At 41.1% G+C, this 13493-nt stretch overlaps 1 protein-coding gene across 2 annotated transcripts in view; it reads right to left on the bottom strand.

Annotated features, from left to right (window-relative positions):
- Nucleotides 1-13493, bottom strand: part of dennd2b (DENN domain containing 2B) — a 42692-nt gene that overhangs the window by 16159 nt on the left and 13040 nt on the right. For both annotated transcript variants that reach the window (XM_063881971.1, XM_063881970.1), the window contains exons 2-8: nucleotides 12009-12107; nucleotides 7145-8386; nucleotides 5537-5682; nucleotides 1783-1904; nucleotides 886-1101; nucleotides 427-523; nucleotides 208-252 (exon numbers count right to left, since the gene is read on the bottom strand). In XM_063881971.1, the coding sequence (XP_063738041.1) occupies nucleotides 208-252; nucleotides 427-523; nucleotides 886-1101; nucleotides 1783-1904; nucleotides 5537-5682; nucleotides 7145-8386; nucleotides 12009-12082 (1942 nt within the window). In that variant the 5' untranslated portion in view covers nucleotides 12083-12107. The remainder of the gene's footprint in view (nucleotides 1-207; nucleotides 253-426; nucleotides 524-885; nucleotides 1102-1782; nucleotides 1905-5536; nucleotides 5683-7144; nucleotides 8387-12008; nucleotides 12108-13493) is intronic.

Genomic DNA, 13493 nt, shown 5'->3' with positions numbered 1-13493 from the left:
TGTCATTGAATCCAGACATGTGATAAATGTGGTATGGTCTACTGATAATCCCTGCATATGGCAAATGTTTCAGTTACAATCCTGCGGTCTGTCTGGTCAAATACAAAACTGGGAAGCCGGTGCAAAAAAACAGCTCCAAGAAAATGATCGGACCTGACAGCAGGGTAGCACCTCATTGTTGTATAAATGAATGCAGCGGTCACTCACCTTTGAACCTGTCATCAGAGTCACTCTCACTCTCACTGTTGTCATCTGTAGGCAGACATGAGACAGACAAGAAGATTTTGTACGGGGCAGAGAGCAATTTCACAAACATGTGTTTATGTCAAGAAAGAGACACAGCAAGAACTCGATGTGGGTGGCTGGGACGCAAGTATTTACTTACTTATCTGTCCAGTAGATAAAGGGAATAAAGACAGCTCTTACCTCTCAGAGATGCAGTCTCAACATTAGCCATTGACAGCTTCTTCAGCCTCTTCTTCCCACGTTTAGTGCAGTAAATGGAGTTGATCCTCTGGACCAACTGTAAACAGAGGAAGGTGGAAATTCTCTGTTGAGGGATCTGAAGTTTTGTTTCTTTTGATCCCATGTATAGAAAAAGTAGTGGGTGTTCATGGCCAAAATAAATACTATACTGTACTTTAAGGTTAACTTAAAAACTTAAATACGAGTTCTTGAGAAAAAAGAACCACAGCAGAAACCAAAGAAGTAATAATCCAGGCACTGTGTTTTAAAAACCTCTTTTCCAAACTGAGGAATTACAAGTGATCCAGATCTGACTTATTGAAACCTGAGCTGGTCTGTGAAGCAGGAAAGGAAGAGATCACAGTCGGAGCTCTGCAAGGACTTAGTGTGTGTGTTTGTGTAAGATCTAGTGGTGTGTACCTTGGGGATCCTCCAGTGCTTGTTTGAGGCCAGACTATCACTGGTGCTACAGAGGCTTTCATCCAGCAGGCCACAAGGCGACGTAGATACCCCCCTCTGGGGGAGAAGCAGCATTTCATCGTGGCTGTAGCGTTTGGACAACTGTGACATCCGGTGGCTCTTCCTGTCACTTGGACCGGGGAGGCGAAGGGACTGGCTACTGGGTTTAGACGGCAGCTAGTCAGAGAGAAAAGAATATGAAAGGTTTATTACATTTCATTCAATCTGTTGTTAGGTTTAATAAATGGTAATCCAAATGCATTCATGTAGGACACTCAATTCAAATCCATTTTGTTTTGTTTTTTTTGTTTGTAGTATTTGTGCGATGTATCAGAAATGTGGCTACAAAACAGGAAGTTTTTAATTTAGCGGGTAGTAGCGTTCAAATGAGCAGCCACGGTGAGCTATTAGATAAAGCACTGCAGGTAACAGGCTGCACACATTTGGCGAAGAAGGCTTGGGGGAATAGGGGCATGACTGACAATTATTGACTAACATCTTTGTTTGGCTGCACTATGTACAGATACAGAAGTTGCCCTTTTGTTGTATTCCTGAGGAACTAACTGCTCCAAAAATATTTGCTGCAGTATTAAAGTGAGCTTGTTGCTACTACCAGTAACAATGGGGGTCTCCACTTTATATAGTGAGGAAAATGCTGCTGCGTTTACTCAAGGAAGCCAAATGTGAATTTCTGTGGAAAATCACCAGGTCTAAACACACTAAAAGGTTGCCTGTAGTGCCACAAATTAGTTGTGAGATTCTTTAAAGGATCACCTGAAGGGGTTTGTGTTAGCACAGTAAAAACATGTGTGTTATGTTTACTACAGGAAAACACATTAGTGCAGGCTTACGACTTACCTGAGGTGGAGAGTTCAGCTTCCTGTCCATGGTGGTCCACGATCTGTTGCTCTCCAGCAGACAAGACTTCCGACCCAAACTCTTTCGCTTCAGGTCGACATCCTCATATGGGTTCTCTTTCTCTGTGGTCATGAAGCAAGGTCTCAGTGTAGCTCAAATATCAACAGTGAAGCTAGCTCATAGACAGATGAGGCTACCGGGTCAAAAAGGGTAAACAGAGAGAAGTAAAAGGTGTCAGGGGCATGAAAGAGCCTCCCCCTGTCTATCCTAAAAAGAGATGAGTCATGAAAGGTAAGTCAAGGGTCAGCTGGCCCTAGTGAACTCCCTTTTTCTAAGCAGTTACTGTTGGCTCTGGGCCCAGCCCAGTGGGCCCAGCTGAAACTCCTGGACACAACACTGCAGTGAGTCACTGTGCAGGCATGTAGAGCACACTCTCTGCTGAAGATCTGCTTCTGAGGCTCTTAACATTAACGCTCAAATTATTATACTGAACTCAATTGCACTAAAAAAATGTCTTTTGTGTGAAATATGAAAGTATATATTTGTAACCTATCGTAAATATATAAAAGAAAAACATTTTTAAGCCCATGCCCTTGTGATTTAAGACAGGTAAACGGTAGAAATATGCAGAATAATGCAGATTTAAACACCTCTTTTACTCTGACTGAGGCCTCAATTATTAATTCATTTTAAGGGCTTTTTTAACAACCCATCACTGACTGTACCTCAAGAAATGATAATGAGCCCAGAAATTACCAATGCACTATAGATGTACTTCAGAGAATAAATGAAATAAAAAAGGAAAGGAGCATTACAGAGCGTTACACAGCTCTCACTGATGTCACCTGGCACAGGGCCAACTTCAATAAAGAGAAAACACCACAGTCCATGTCTATTCAGACATGTGCTCTGAGAATAGCTCTTTGGCAGGGTCTGAAAAAGGTTGTGAGAAAGTGAAGAAACCACAGTGAAGAATAAAAACAGAGCCAGATGGCGTTGAAATGCATGAGGGGAACTTTTAAAAGAAAGAACAGCAGTGTTATCTGTCAGCAGAAAGGAGAAAAAGAACAAAAAAAAATCGATTTGGTAGCTGCGTTCCCTTTTCCTGCATCTATAAATGAAAAACCCGGTGAACTCAGCATCTCAAACAGCGTGTGTGTTTTAAAAAGCTTAACTTACAGAAAGAGCTTTGTTCAGTTATCTATTTTTAGGTTAATTATTGAGCCTGTCTCAGGTAAAAACACACACCCCTGCACGCATAGGCAAACGGTGTACAATGCCAGGGATTTTCAGAGCATTACGTTGACTCGCAGAGTGAATTAGCGTACTGGAGTTATTTTCTGTGCATCATTAAAGCTGAGGAGCAGAAAAAGACGGCTAAGTGTGACCCCACGTTGTGCTGCAACTCCACTAAACTGGAGCAATGCTGTAATGAGAGCCTGCTGAGAAAATGATATGTCTGCAGAGCTGCTTATGTACTGGAGGGTACTAATCTACTCCTCTGATTACAAACATCCAGATCTCTCAGTAACACTCCGCAGATACACAGCATTACGCAGGGAGTGGACACACCTCGGCTGCACACTGTGATTGTACATTTCTGAGTACACAAAGGGCTCTCTGGGCAGGGCGAGGCACAGAACAAACTACACCAACAACGTCAGTATCAGTTTACCCCATAAAGTGGACAAGCTACAGTATAGTGTAACCACTCGCCCATTCAGTGGTAAACAGAAATGTGCATGTGAAGAGAAAATAGGTTACAGTTTTGTAAAAACATTTGGTGGCACCACAAACCACAGAGTGTGGCTGTCTTTAGGAGAGTCTGATTGTGCCTACACTGAGAAAGTAGGATAATGCACATGGCACATTTTACCCCAAAGGTCTAAGGAATGCCCCAAACATTTCAGGCTGAAAACCTTGTTTTTCTCAAGCTTTTTTTAACTAAATGGTAATAGTTTTATTCTAGTTTTATATTATGTTGTTCTAACTTTAATCTATGTGTATGAACCTTGTTTTATAAATTACATCAATTCTGTTTCTTACCAAAGAATAACAAAATCATTTATTAGCAATAAGTGTGTATGTTATTGTCTAAGTGGAACTGTTACCTGAATTACTCACTTCATGTACCGGACAATTTCCCACATTTATTCACAAGAGTAAGTCAGTGAAGAAACTACGTCAGTGAAGGTACCACAAAGCTGGGTGTTTGAACAAGACCGCCACTATGATCCAGACAGCTGAATCATAGCACAGGGCATGATTCATCGGACTGTAAACAAATCACTCATTGGCACTCCATTTATCAACTTCACCAGTGAAAAGCACTTAAAAGAATCACCTTATATCATAATCCATCATTCAATTGTAGCAACAATGTAGCATGGGTTACAGATGACTTGCACTCTTAAAAGGTAAACACTTCGCCTCAAATACAGGTGCCAGAAACTGAAATTATCTGAGTGTATGTCCTACCAAGGCAGATGAGGAAGCCAAGATGTCTCCGGGAAAACGTGTCAGTGTGCAATTTTAAAATATGGGCACAGAGGGATCAAAACATGGCTCATTTACTGCTGCGGCTGCTTCTCACATGGATCATCTGATCTGTAAAACACAGCGCAATGCCAGTGGAAAGTACTGCCGTTCTGCATAAGAGTCCAACTTGAACGCTTTGTTTGAAATAGCTGGAGCAATTTCAAACTTATTCAGGGGCAATGTCTTTGTCAGCAACAAACAGAGATGGGCCAAAGTTGCATCTCCACACTCCACACCCACAGAGCTGAGGGAACAATGGGACCTTTGTTGGGATTCACATGAAAACCAGTCATGCACCGATGCTCTCTCTGAGACGACTCCACATCCTCGGCTTAAATAAAAAAAAGTCTTAAGAGACGGATCACTGATTCGAGAACAAAGCGCCTAATTGTAGAAATAGCATAAAGTAATTCACTACCTGCGTGTTAAACCTTGATTTAGTCGCTGAGCATTTATCATGAAAAATATTTAGTGTTCAAACTTTTTACTGCATCGGAAATCCAAGCTTCGTCATGAGACCATACTCACGCTGACACACATTTCCACCACATTAAGTATGCACTGGGGGAACTGGCAATTGGACTGGGCAGAAGGCCTGGGGTCATTTGTTAGTGGAAAGGAATTTGGCTGTTCAACAAGTCCAGCGTATCACACACATTGTCTCAGAAAACATTTCAGTCGATCCTCTGTACAGTGAGATACACTCACTTGCAATGTTGCCGTGTCAGAGGATGAGGTGCTACAATCAAAGTTTAGCAACAAAAAAAGGATCTGCTTTAGTGTCAGTCTGCTCGACAAACAGACAACATTACAGTAAAATACAATCTATAAAACCAAGGCCCAGGAGTGTCTACAGTACATGGTGCAGGAAGGGGGGTTACCCTAACTATCTTATTACAATGTGCAAAGCTGCATCACTTTGACCAAAACATCTGACTAATTTCTTCAAAGGCCAACATCCCATGAATTCCTAAGCACGAGTTGTAACATAAAACGTAAAAGACAATCAGCAAATATTCACATGAAAGAAGAGGAAATCAACCCAAAAAAAGAGACTTGTTTGATCAAATTTCCAATCAAATGATGTGTTGATGAAGTGATTGATTAATGTCTCTAAATCAAAGAGTGACCAGGGTCAGACAAAAACCAGCTAGTGATCAGAGCGACATGAAGGTCCTCTCTCCTGTTTTCAAAGTAAGTGAACTAGTGTGCTTACCTACTATGTCCTCATAAGTATTCTCCTCTAAAGTGCTTTTAGCATTGGGTCGAGTCCGCGTGCCTGTGGTTACTGTGCCATTCTCTGTCGGTGAGGAGGGATATGAAGATGGCAAACTCGTCGCATCCTCCGACTCACACGACTCTCTGGGAAGAAATGGTGAGTGTCAGAACAGACCAGGATAGGGATAGATGTTATATATATTTGAGCATACAACATGACTAAGAGGAAGGTGGAGACAGATAAGTGTAAACTGACACAGTCCAGAGACGATGCTAAAAATAGTCCAGAAGGATGGTTTAACTTCTCCTCCACTTGCCAACCAGGAACAGAGAAAGTCAAACGCCTTGACTTATACCTCAAACAGTCAAATGATGAGAAACACATAATGTGACGTAAAAAAATAAACACCATGATCTACATGTGTTCTAATCTCAAGGAACTTCCTGATAAATCACAAGTAAACATGCAGCTTTATTACAATTTCTGCTGTCTGCACAGTTTAAGGCTCCCACCACGTCACCAGGCACTGAAGAGGAACTGTGCTACATTAGTGCAGGGATCTACAGTATGGTCATGTCGCACCATCAACAGCTTGTGGCTTTTAAGCTTGGTCTGAAATTGCTGGAGCCACAGGAATGTTAAACACAGAGTCCAAGGGATGAACATTCATGGATTTGAACCCTCTTTTACATAGGGGCAATCTGGGGAGGCCCCACCCTCAAACTGAGTATCTCTGATCCTGAGAGCAGACTCCAAGATCCAAGATTCAGCTAATATCTAAACAACAAAGCACTATAATAATCAATAATCTTTGTGGTTGAGTATTTTTTCAGTTACAGGCAAAATACGAGTAAGCTTCTGTTTGAATATATACTGTAGGTCAGATAGGAGTAGGTTTAAATGAGCAAATCTTTTTTATTTATCCAGAAATAAACGGTTTTGATGGTATTTAAAATAAATCAGTTTAGTGAGCTGTGTCTAGTAGGATTTACTTCATGATAAAAATGCGATTATTGGTTTAGTAACAATAGTAAAAGTAGGGTGACAAGAACTCTTTGCTCTAACTAAACAAAATGTGTTTTAGTTAGAGAATAGAGCAAATGTTTTCTTCAATTGTCTGATGCTGAACATAACTTATTCAACAATGATCTCTACTTCAAGTCCAAACTAAAAATAAACAAAGGAACAAGAGTAAATTGTTCCACCACCACAACCAGACACTCTGCTGTGTTTCTTACAAGAGAAGCAAAGCTAGCACTTAGCCTGAGATCTATATTCCTTCACCAGATGTTTTAGAAACTACAAAACTCAAAAGACATCTACACAAAGGCAGAGTACCCAATAGAGATGCATTGATCATCTTGTTCTCTCCGTAGCTGCATGTAGGACGTTCTAAACCATTGACAGAGCTCTTTTTCTCCCTAATTCAAAGTTGGTTTAACTCACTTGTTGAAATTGTTTCATGTTAATTAACATGAGAACAAAGATGGATTTTTGAAACAAAAACCGAGTTGCTGTTCGCAGTCAAACACTACATTTCACAATGACTTTTACAAGGAAACTGCATTTCACAGGCTACAGACAGAAGCCCACAGATGTTCTCACCTGTCCTTTGGTCTCCCTGGGGTGCTGCCCTCAATCTTTACTGGTCTTGTTACACTGGGTGCTGGAGTCAGGGGCAAAGGTGGGGGAGACTCAGAGGCTCCGTTTGGAGGTAGTCCATTAGTGGGTGACACATTTTTCTGGTCCCGTTTGGCGTCATACTCAAAAGTACGTTTGGGTTTAGGTAAGGGGTTGACTGGTGTGCCCACAGAGTTCTGTTGGCTCGGGGGTTCTGGGCTCTCAGACCGAGCGGAGCTCACACTAAACCTTTGTCTGAGTTTTGAGAGCTTATCGGACACCAAAACAACATCTGGTTCTGTGGCCACTGAGCAAATGCTGCTGCGCTTACTGGTGCATGTACTGTCCAAGTCATCACCTATCACAAAAGACTTCTGCCTTGTCTTGTCGGGAGCATAGCAATTACTCAGATAGCGTGGAGGGGATGGGCTGGGGTTCTCCTTAAGGGCTTGCTCTATCTTTTGTATCCTATTGAGGACCGCTGACGTCTCCTTCCGAGCAGACAGCGAGCGTACAAACTCTGTCTTGCTTATCCTTTTCTGGAAGCGACCTAAGACGTCTTTGTCTGAAATTCCTTCCTCTTCCTCGGTGTAGGAGCATTCAGAGAAAGCTGAGCTCATCCTACGGACCCCCTTAAAGTCAAACGTTTTCTCGCTGCAGGGAGAAGCGAGCAGGCTGGGGCAGCCCTCACTGCCACCAACACGCTCCCCTCCTCTTTTATCTAAACACAAGCTCATCCTAGGCAGACTCACCCTCCGATACTCCCATTCTGAGATCTTTTTCCGTATTGTGTCGGGGGGGACACCTGCTACTGAGCGGGTGAGAGAGAGGGTGCGCTTGTGGTTTTGGTTGGTGGAAGGTCCCAGTGACAGCGTGCTATAACTCAGGGGCCGACCAGTATATCCATCTTCAGGTGAGAGTTCCCCTCTTTGCTCCTTCTGCTCCGGACTTTCCTGGCAGGACTTGTTTTGGCCTGGAGGTTTATAAATAGAGAGCCTGTTGTCCAGGCAGCTGATGCTCTTTGACTTGATGAGACGCCCCTCGAAGTGAGAGTCACCTGTGAGAGAGGCACCGCTGCCCAAGGTAGTGGTCTTCCAGCCAGCACGTACCAGGAACCTGCCGTCAGTCCTGACGTACCTACTCTGCTTCTCCCCGTCGCAGAAGAAAGGCTGCTGGCCCGGCCCCTGACTGGCAGCAAGAACAGGACACGGCGACGTAGACTGGCACCTGAAACCAAACCAAGGAAGGTATTAGTAAACAATGTAAACATTAAGGTGTTCCTCTGGGATTAAAATGAAAAGTATTTAAATAAAAAATAAAGAAGAAGGAGTTGCCAATAAATCCACTCAAACCTGCAGCATACAAAGTACCAGAGAGTTGATGGTGAACAGATGGGAGAGAACTGATGAGCTGAATCAGCTGAAAACTCTGAATTCGTTTCCCAGATCAAAGACAGAATGAAAACTTGAGCCACTTTTTAAATATAACCACAGGAAAGTTTTCAGTCTTTGGCTGAGTGAAAATAAAATAAAAGCCAAATTAAATAAAGCGAACATTAAAATGCCACTGTGGATTTTTCCACATAATCAAAAAAATCTTAAAAAGAGAGTCACTGCGGACCTCCCACAGAAAGCAGTGCGCAGAGAAAGATTTATTACAGCGGTCTCACCTGTAAAAGTCTCACTGCTCTACTCTGGTCCTCAGAGCCTTGGTACTAGTTGCCACACACACAGACTTTCTCACAGTGCTCAGCTCCTTTAAGATTTCCAAAGAAAGACTAACTTTTCCTGTAGATTCCAGACACCTCATGGTGTTTCAGGAGCCTTGTCATGACTTGGAAGCTTGCTAAGTCTTGCGAAAGTTAAGCGTGAGGAGATCTGATGTCACGGCCATGGCTAGAATAACAAGCGCTATGGGAGGAGGAAGCTGAGGGCTGTGGACTATGATCCAACAATGCAGGTTGGGACAGATCTGGCTTCACACCTACCTGCCCTTCCCTGGTTTCAAGCCTTCCTGCTTCAGGGTGGGAGACTTTTTTTTTTTACAACAGCTGGGAACCTGTAAGCTGCAAGCATGATGGAGTCATCTTATCTTACTCTCCCTGAAGAAATATGAGTTTTTGGGATGACGAGGACGACTCCTGTCTGTTTACTGCTAGAGGGTAATACTGTGAAGTTCAACCAACAGATTTAAAAGCCCACATTACTGAGGATACTGAACGGATATATAACTGAACAGGATTTTCTTCCAGCTTGGTTAACAAGGAATAAATCATTTTTTTGGGAACGATACTGAATCCACAGATTGTTTTTTTTTATTATCTGAATGAATTAAGCTCTGATTATAATATAAACCAACTGGAGTTTGAATACAGTTCAAAACAAACTCAAATATCAGGTGAAATGAGGTATCAGAGTTTCATATTTAAAACCCTACACTAAGTCAAACAGGCTGTTTGGTTTTAATGAAGAAAAAACTTTATGAGCACAATCTGATATTAATCTGCAGTCCAACACATGAGATTTTGCATTGATGCAGCAGAGCCTTATTATAATTTGTCTGGCACTGTTAAATTTCACTGGTTGCCAATAAACTCCTGCCAAGGATAAGGCCACAGAGAAAGTCTCTACAGCTTAGTATGAATGGGAGAGTTTTAGTAGGAGCAAGACCCAACCCTCATTAATACTACTCTAATGCCAATTACGGTACAGTTAATCGCAGCCATTTTAAATGTCGGCTCTTTGGTTTGATGGCCACTGGGCTTGAAACATTCTAGACAGGATTCACCACTGTCTCCAGGCTCATACATGATTTCACTAATGTGACAATTAACACGCAATAAATTGAAAAAGATTCAGACTGGCCTTTTGTTGTGCTATGAGGCTTTATTTTTCAAAGAGACTCCTATCTTACATTTTATATAGTAAGAACACTACATACAACCGACTTTAAACTGAATCTGTATAAATGTGAAGACGTTATTTATGTAGAGATGTAGACATATGTTTGCTATATATTATTTCCTTTTGGTGTACACTATATCAGTGGACATAAAAGTGTTGTTTATCCATTGACATAGCAGCATACTTTATACTTAAAACTACTGTATGGCCTATTTAGCTATGGGTTCCTCTTTTGTTGTCAATAAATATGAATGCTGCAGTACAAAGACCTCTCGACTTGAAGCTAAAAGAAAAAAATGTGCAGAATGTTTGTCTATTTTAGGGCTGAGGGACTTTAAGGGGGTTCTGGTGGTTTTCATCATGCTTGTAAAAATAATTCCGGTTCAGTGAGCCTCAGCTGGGCGGGCCACACATACAGTACTGTACAAAGAGCTGCATGCCAGTCTCAACCTGGCCTCTGGCTCTCACTCCAGCTAACCACAGGCCACTTCCTGTTCCTGACCAGGATGGAGGCAGCAGACTGCTAACACAAACAGCACTTTTACTATAATAGTTCAAAAACGTTATCATCCATCAGCATTTGCTTATGCATGATCATAGATAAAACTCTAATCTAGCACACATTTCATTCAAGGGTTTCAAGGGTTTTATTTGTTTTCATATCAGTAAAGACCAATTCAGTGCATTTCTGGATGTATAAAACACTCTGCAAAGCAGTCTTAGTCCTCTTTCTCTGTCAAAGCCTTGCCAGCATGTTTCCTGTTGCCAAAACACCTCACTGGATTGCTTTGTAGTTGATCTTTGAGGCGCAGGACATTAATTTAAGTTATTCCCTCACAGAAGATCATAGAATAGAACATAGTTGCTGCATGAAGACCACTTGTGTATTCACAGTTGGTGTAGGTGTAATTTGCCCTAGAAATTACTCCCTGGTTGATGTCATCTTGTGGGAAAGCATTGTGTAGCACTTTTCAACACCACTAATTTCCATCTATCTGTTAAAAAATGGGAGATGTCTTTGAGTTCTTTAAGAATCTAGAGTACTACTGCAATGACGATTACATTTATCAGAACAGGCTGAAATGTTAGAGGAAGGCAGCCAACAGTGGGAGGGAGCTTGCTACTACTACTGCTTTTAGGGTTTTCGTCACATTTACATTGGAGTGTACAATGGGAAAAATTGTAAGTGTGCAAATTCAAAAGTAAATTAAAGTCATTAATTGAAATAATTTGATCAATATTATGATTTACATTCGAGCCAGTGGCTAATATACACAGCAAGTAATGGCAGAAACCAGCTGCCACATATTACTCTATGTTATGCTGTGTAAGAATAATTTTCCTATGTGTGTTAACTGTACCATAACTGCATCATTAGTACAGACACTTAAGAAGGAATGAGAAATACTCAATACAACAAAAAGTAACATTACTATATATTGGAATACCAATAGCAGCATCGAGGCCAACAATGATATTACGACATTGTGAAAACAAACTACATTTCACAAATGTGAAGAACAATGATCATTTGTAGCTACTTTATGTTAGATGAGTTCAGTCTGCCTCTACCTAAACACTCTGGTTAAACTAAAGGGACAGGACAATAAATTGTAAGAAGGAATAGTCTAGATATCACATGTGTTTCCTAAAGTTAGTTTTTCTCGCCCAGTAGGAAACTGTCAGCTCTCAACATGCTAACACAAGCTTCAGCTCTCTACTCACAGCTCAGATTTACATAGATTTTATCATGAGAGACAATCATCTGCAGTTTTTTCCCATGAGCAGAAAATCAAGCTGCATAAAAGACTGATCATTGATGAAAAATATGCCATTGGAAATGAATGACCTAAGGAAGGCACTTGTTTGACACCCAGAACCCATGTGACAGGACTGGAAGTGCACACTAACTAAATATCCCCCCCGATGTCCCATATGTCACTGACCTGTCGGGGATGTCCCGGGGAGCTTTAACCCCTCCTGCACGAGGCACAGCCTTCGAACTCTTGTTGGCAGTCATGTTGGTCCTCAAACCTCCCACTCACCTGGAGAACAAACAGATGAGGAACATTTCATTTAAAAAAAAGCTTCCACACATTTCAATTAGCAAAAAACATGAACTCATATTACAGAGGGAAAAAAAACTACTGCAAGGACTTGTTGGACTGTTAGTTAGAGCTTTTACTCAACTAAAAGGGCACTTAAAGAGCACAGAAATCCACCGATGCAATTTCCATAAGATAGAAATAATGCATGTATCCATCCACACTGTGCTGCTGATCCAAATTAAAATTAGGACAGTTGTTTTTTCTGTAATCCCACTGACAGACAAACCATCAAACTTACTTAAAAACGAACTAAACCTTAAGAAATAGAGGTAAATACTAAATGACACTGGACTTTGTATTAATGTTGGTCTACCACTGCTTAACTTTGGCATCAAAGAATGAACGAGGGTTCCAAAAAAATAAAATCTTTTAAAGAAATCATGAACTCAATAAAGGGTCTCTATAATAACCTTTAGTAGATATTAGCTTGACGTGACAAAACTTGTAACATTCTTAGACCTAAAATTGACTTTTCTCAATCAGTGATTAAAAGAAGAGAAGAGTTGAAGGGTAGTATTGGCCTTGAAAACTTTTCGGCAGCAAGTAAAAGAACATTTGTCAGAGAAGCTCCAGTGCTTCAGGCAGCTTTTCCTTCACTTAAAAAATGGCTCTTTTCACATCAAACAACACAACAACACAACATCATCAGCTGAAATTAAAATACTTAAACTTGGTTTGATCAGAGCCAGAGAGGACATTTGAAAAGAGAGAAGTCATTCATGTGGCTGCTATCTTGATAAAATATACTTTAGCTGACTTCCACATGATCAGTATTAAAACCCCTCTGTGCAGGCTGTGCCACATTTCCTACAGGGAAAACAGTGAGGCCTGTCTTGTTGTCGATTTTTGTCAGTGTTGTTTTAATCTTTCTAAGTGAAGCAATTTTGGGCCGCTTGTTCACAAAAAGAGACATATAAATAAAGTTGAGTTAATGGCATGGAGTTTTAATTGTCAATTTAAATGTGTGAGGAGACATTTAGGTTTGGTTGCAAAAAAGTGTTTCTTGTGAATTAATTAAGAAAGGTCACCACAATGAATCATTGTGCGTCTGGCTCTACACCCTCATTTCAGGGGAAGCAGTCCTGCCACCTTCAGGTAGCTGCAAATAATTAGGGAAGCCTTGTACAATCATAAACATACTTTTCATTAACTGTCTCCACATTAGTAAAATATGTGTAGGTCTGGCACTTGACAAATAGTTAAAAACTAAGCTTCTCAAAGCTCTAAACTCTAGATGTGCAGATAGTCTAGGATTTACTTGCCATATGTGGTTATAATCCAACTGTGAGATGTCTGCATGTTGTTCTTACTAAGGGACTGTGG

The sequence above is a fragment of the Eleginops maclovinus genome, chromosome 4 (genome assembly GCF_036324505.1).
Source record: "Eleginops maclovinus isolate JMC-PN-2008 ecotype Puerto Natales chromosome 4, JC_Emac_rtc_rv5, whole genome shotgun sequence".
Taxonomy (NCBI): domain Eukaryota; kingdom Metazoa; phylum Chordata; class Actinopteri; order Perciformes; family Eleginopidae; genus Eleginops; species Eleginops maclovinus.
The sequence above is the reverse complement of the archived record's forward strand: the minus strand, read 5'-3'. Positions and strand labels throughout refer to the sequence as shown.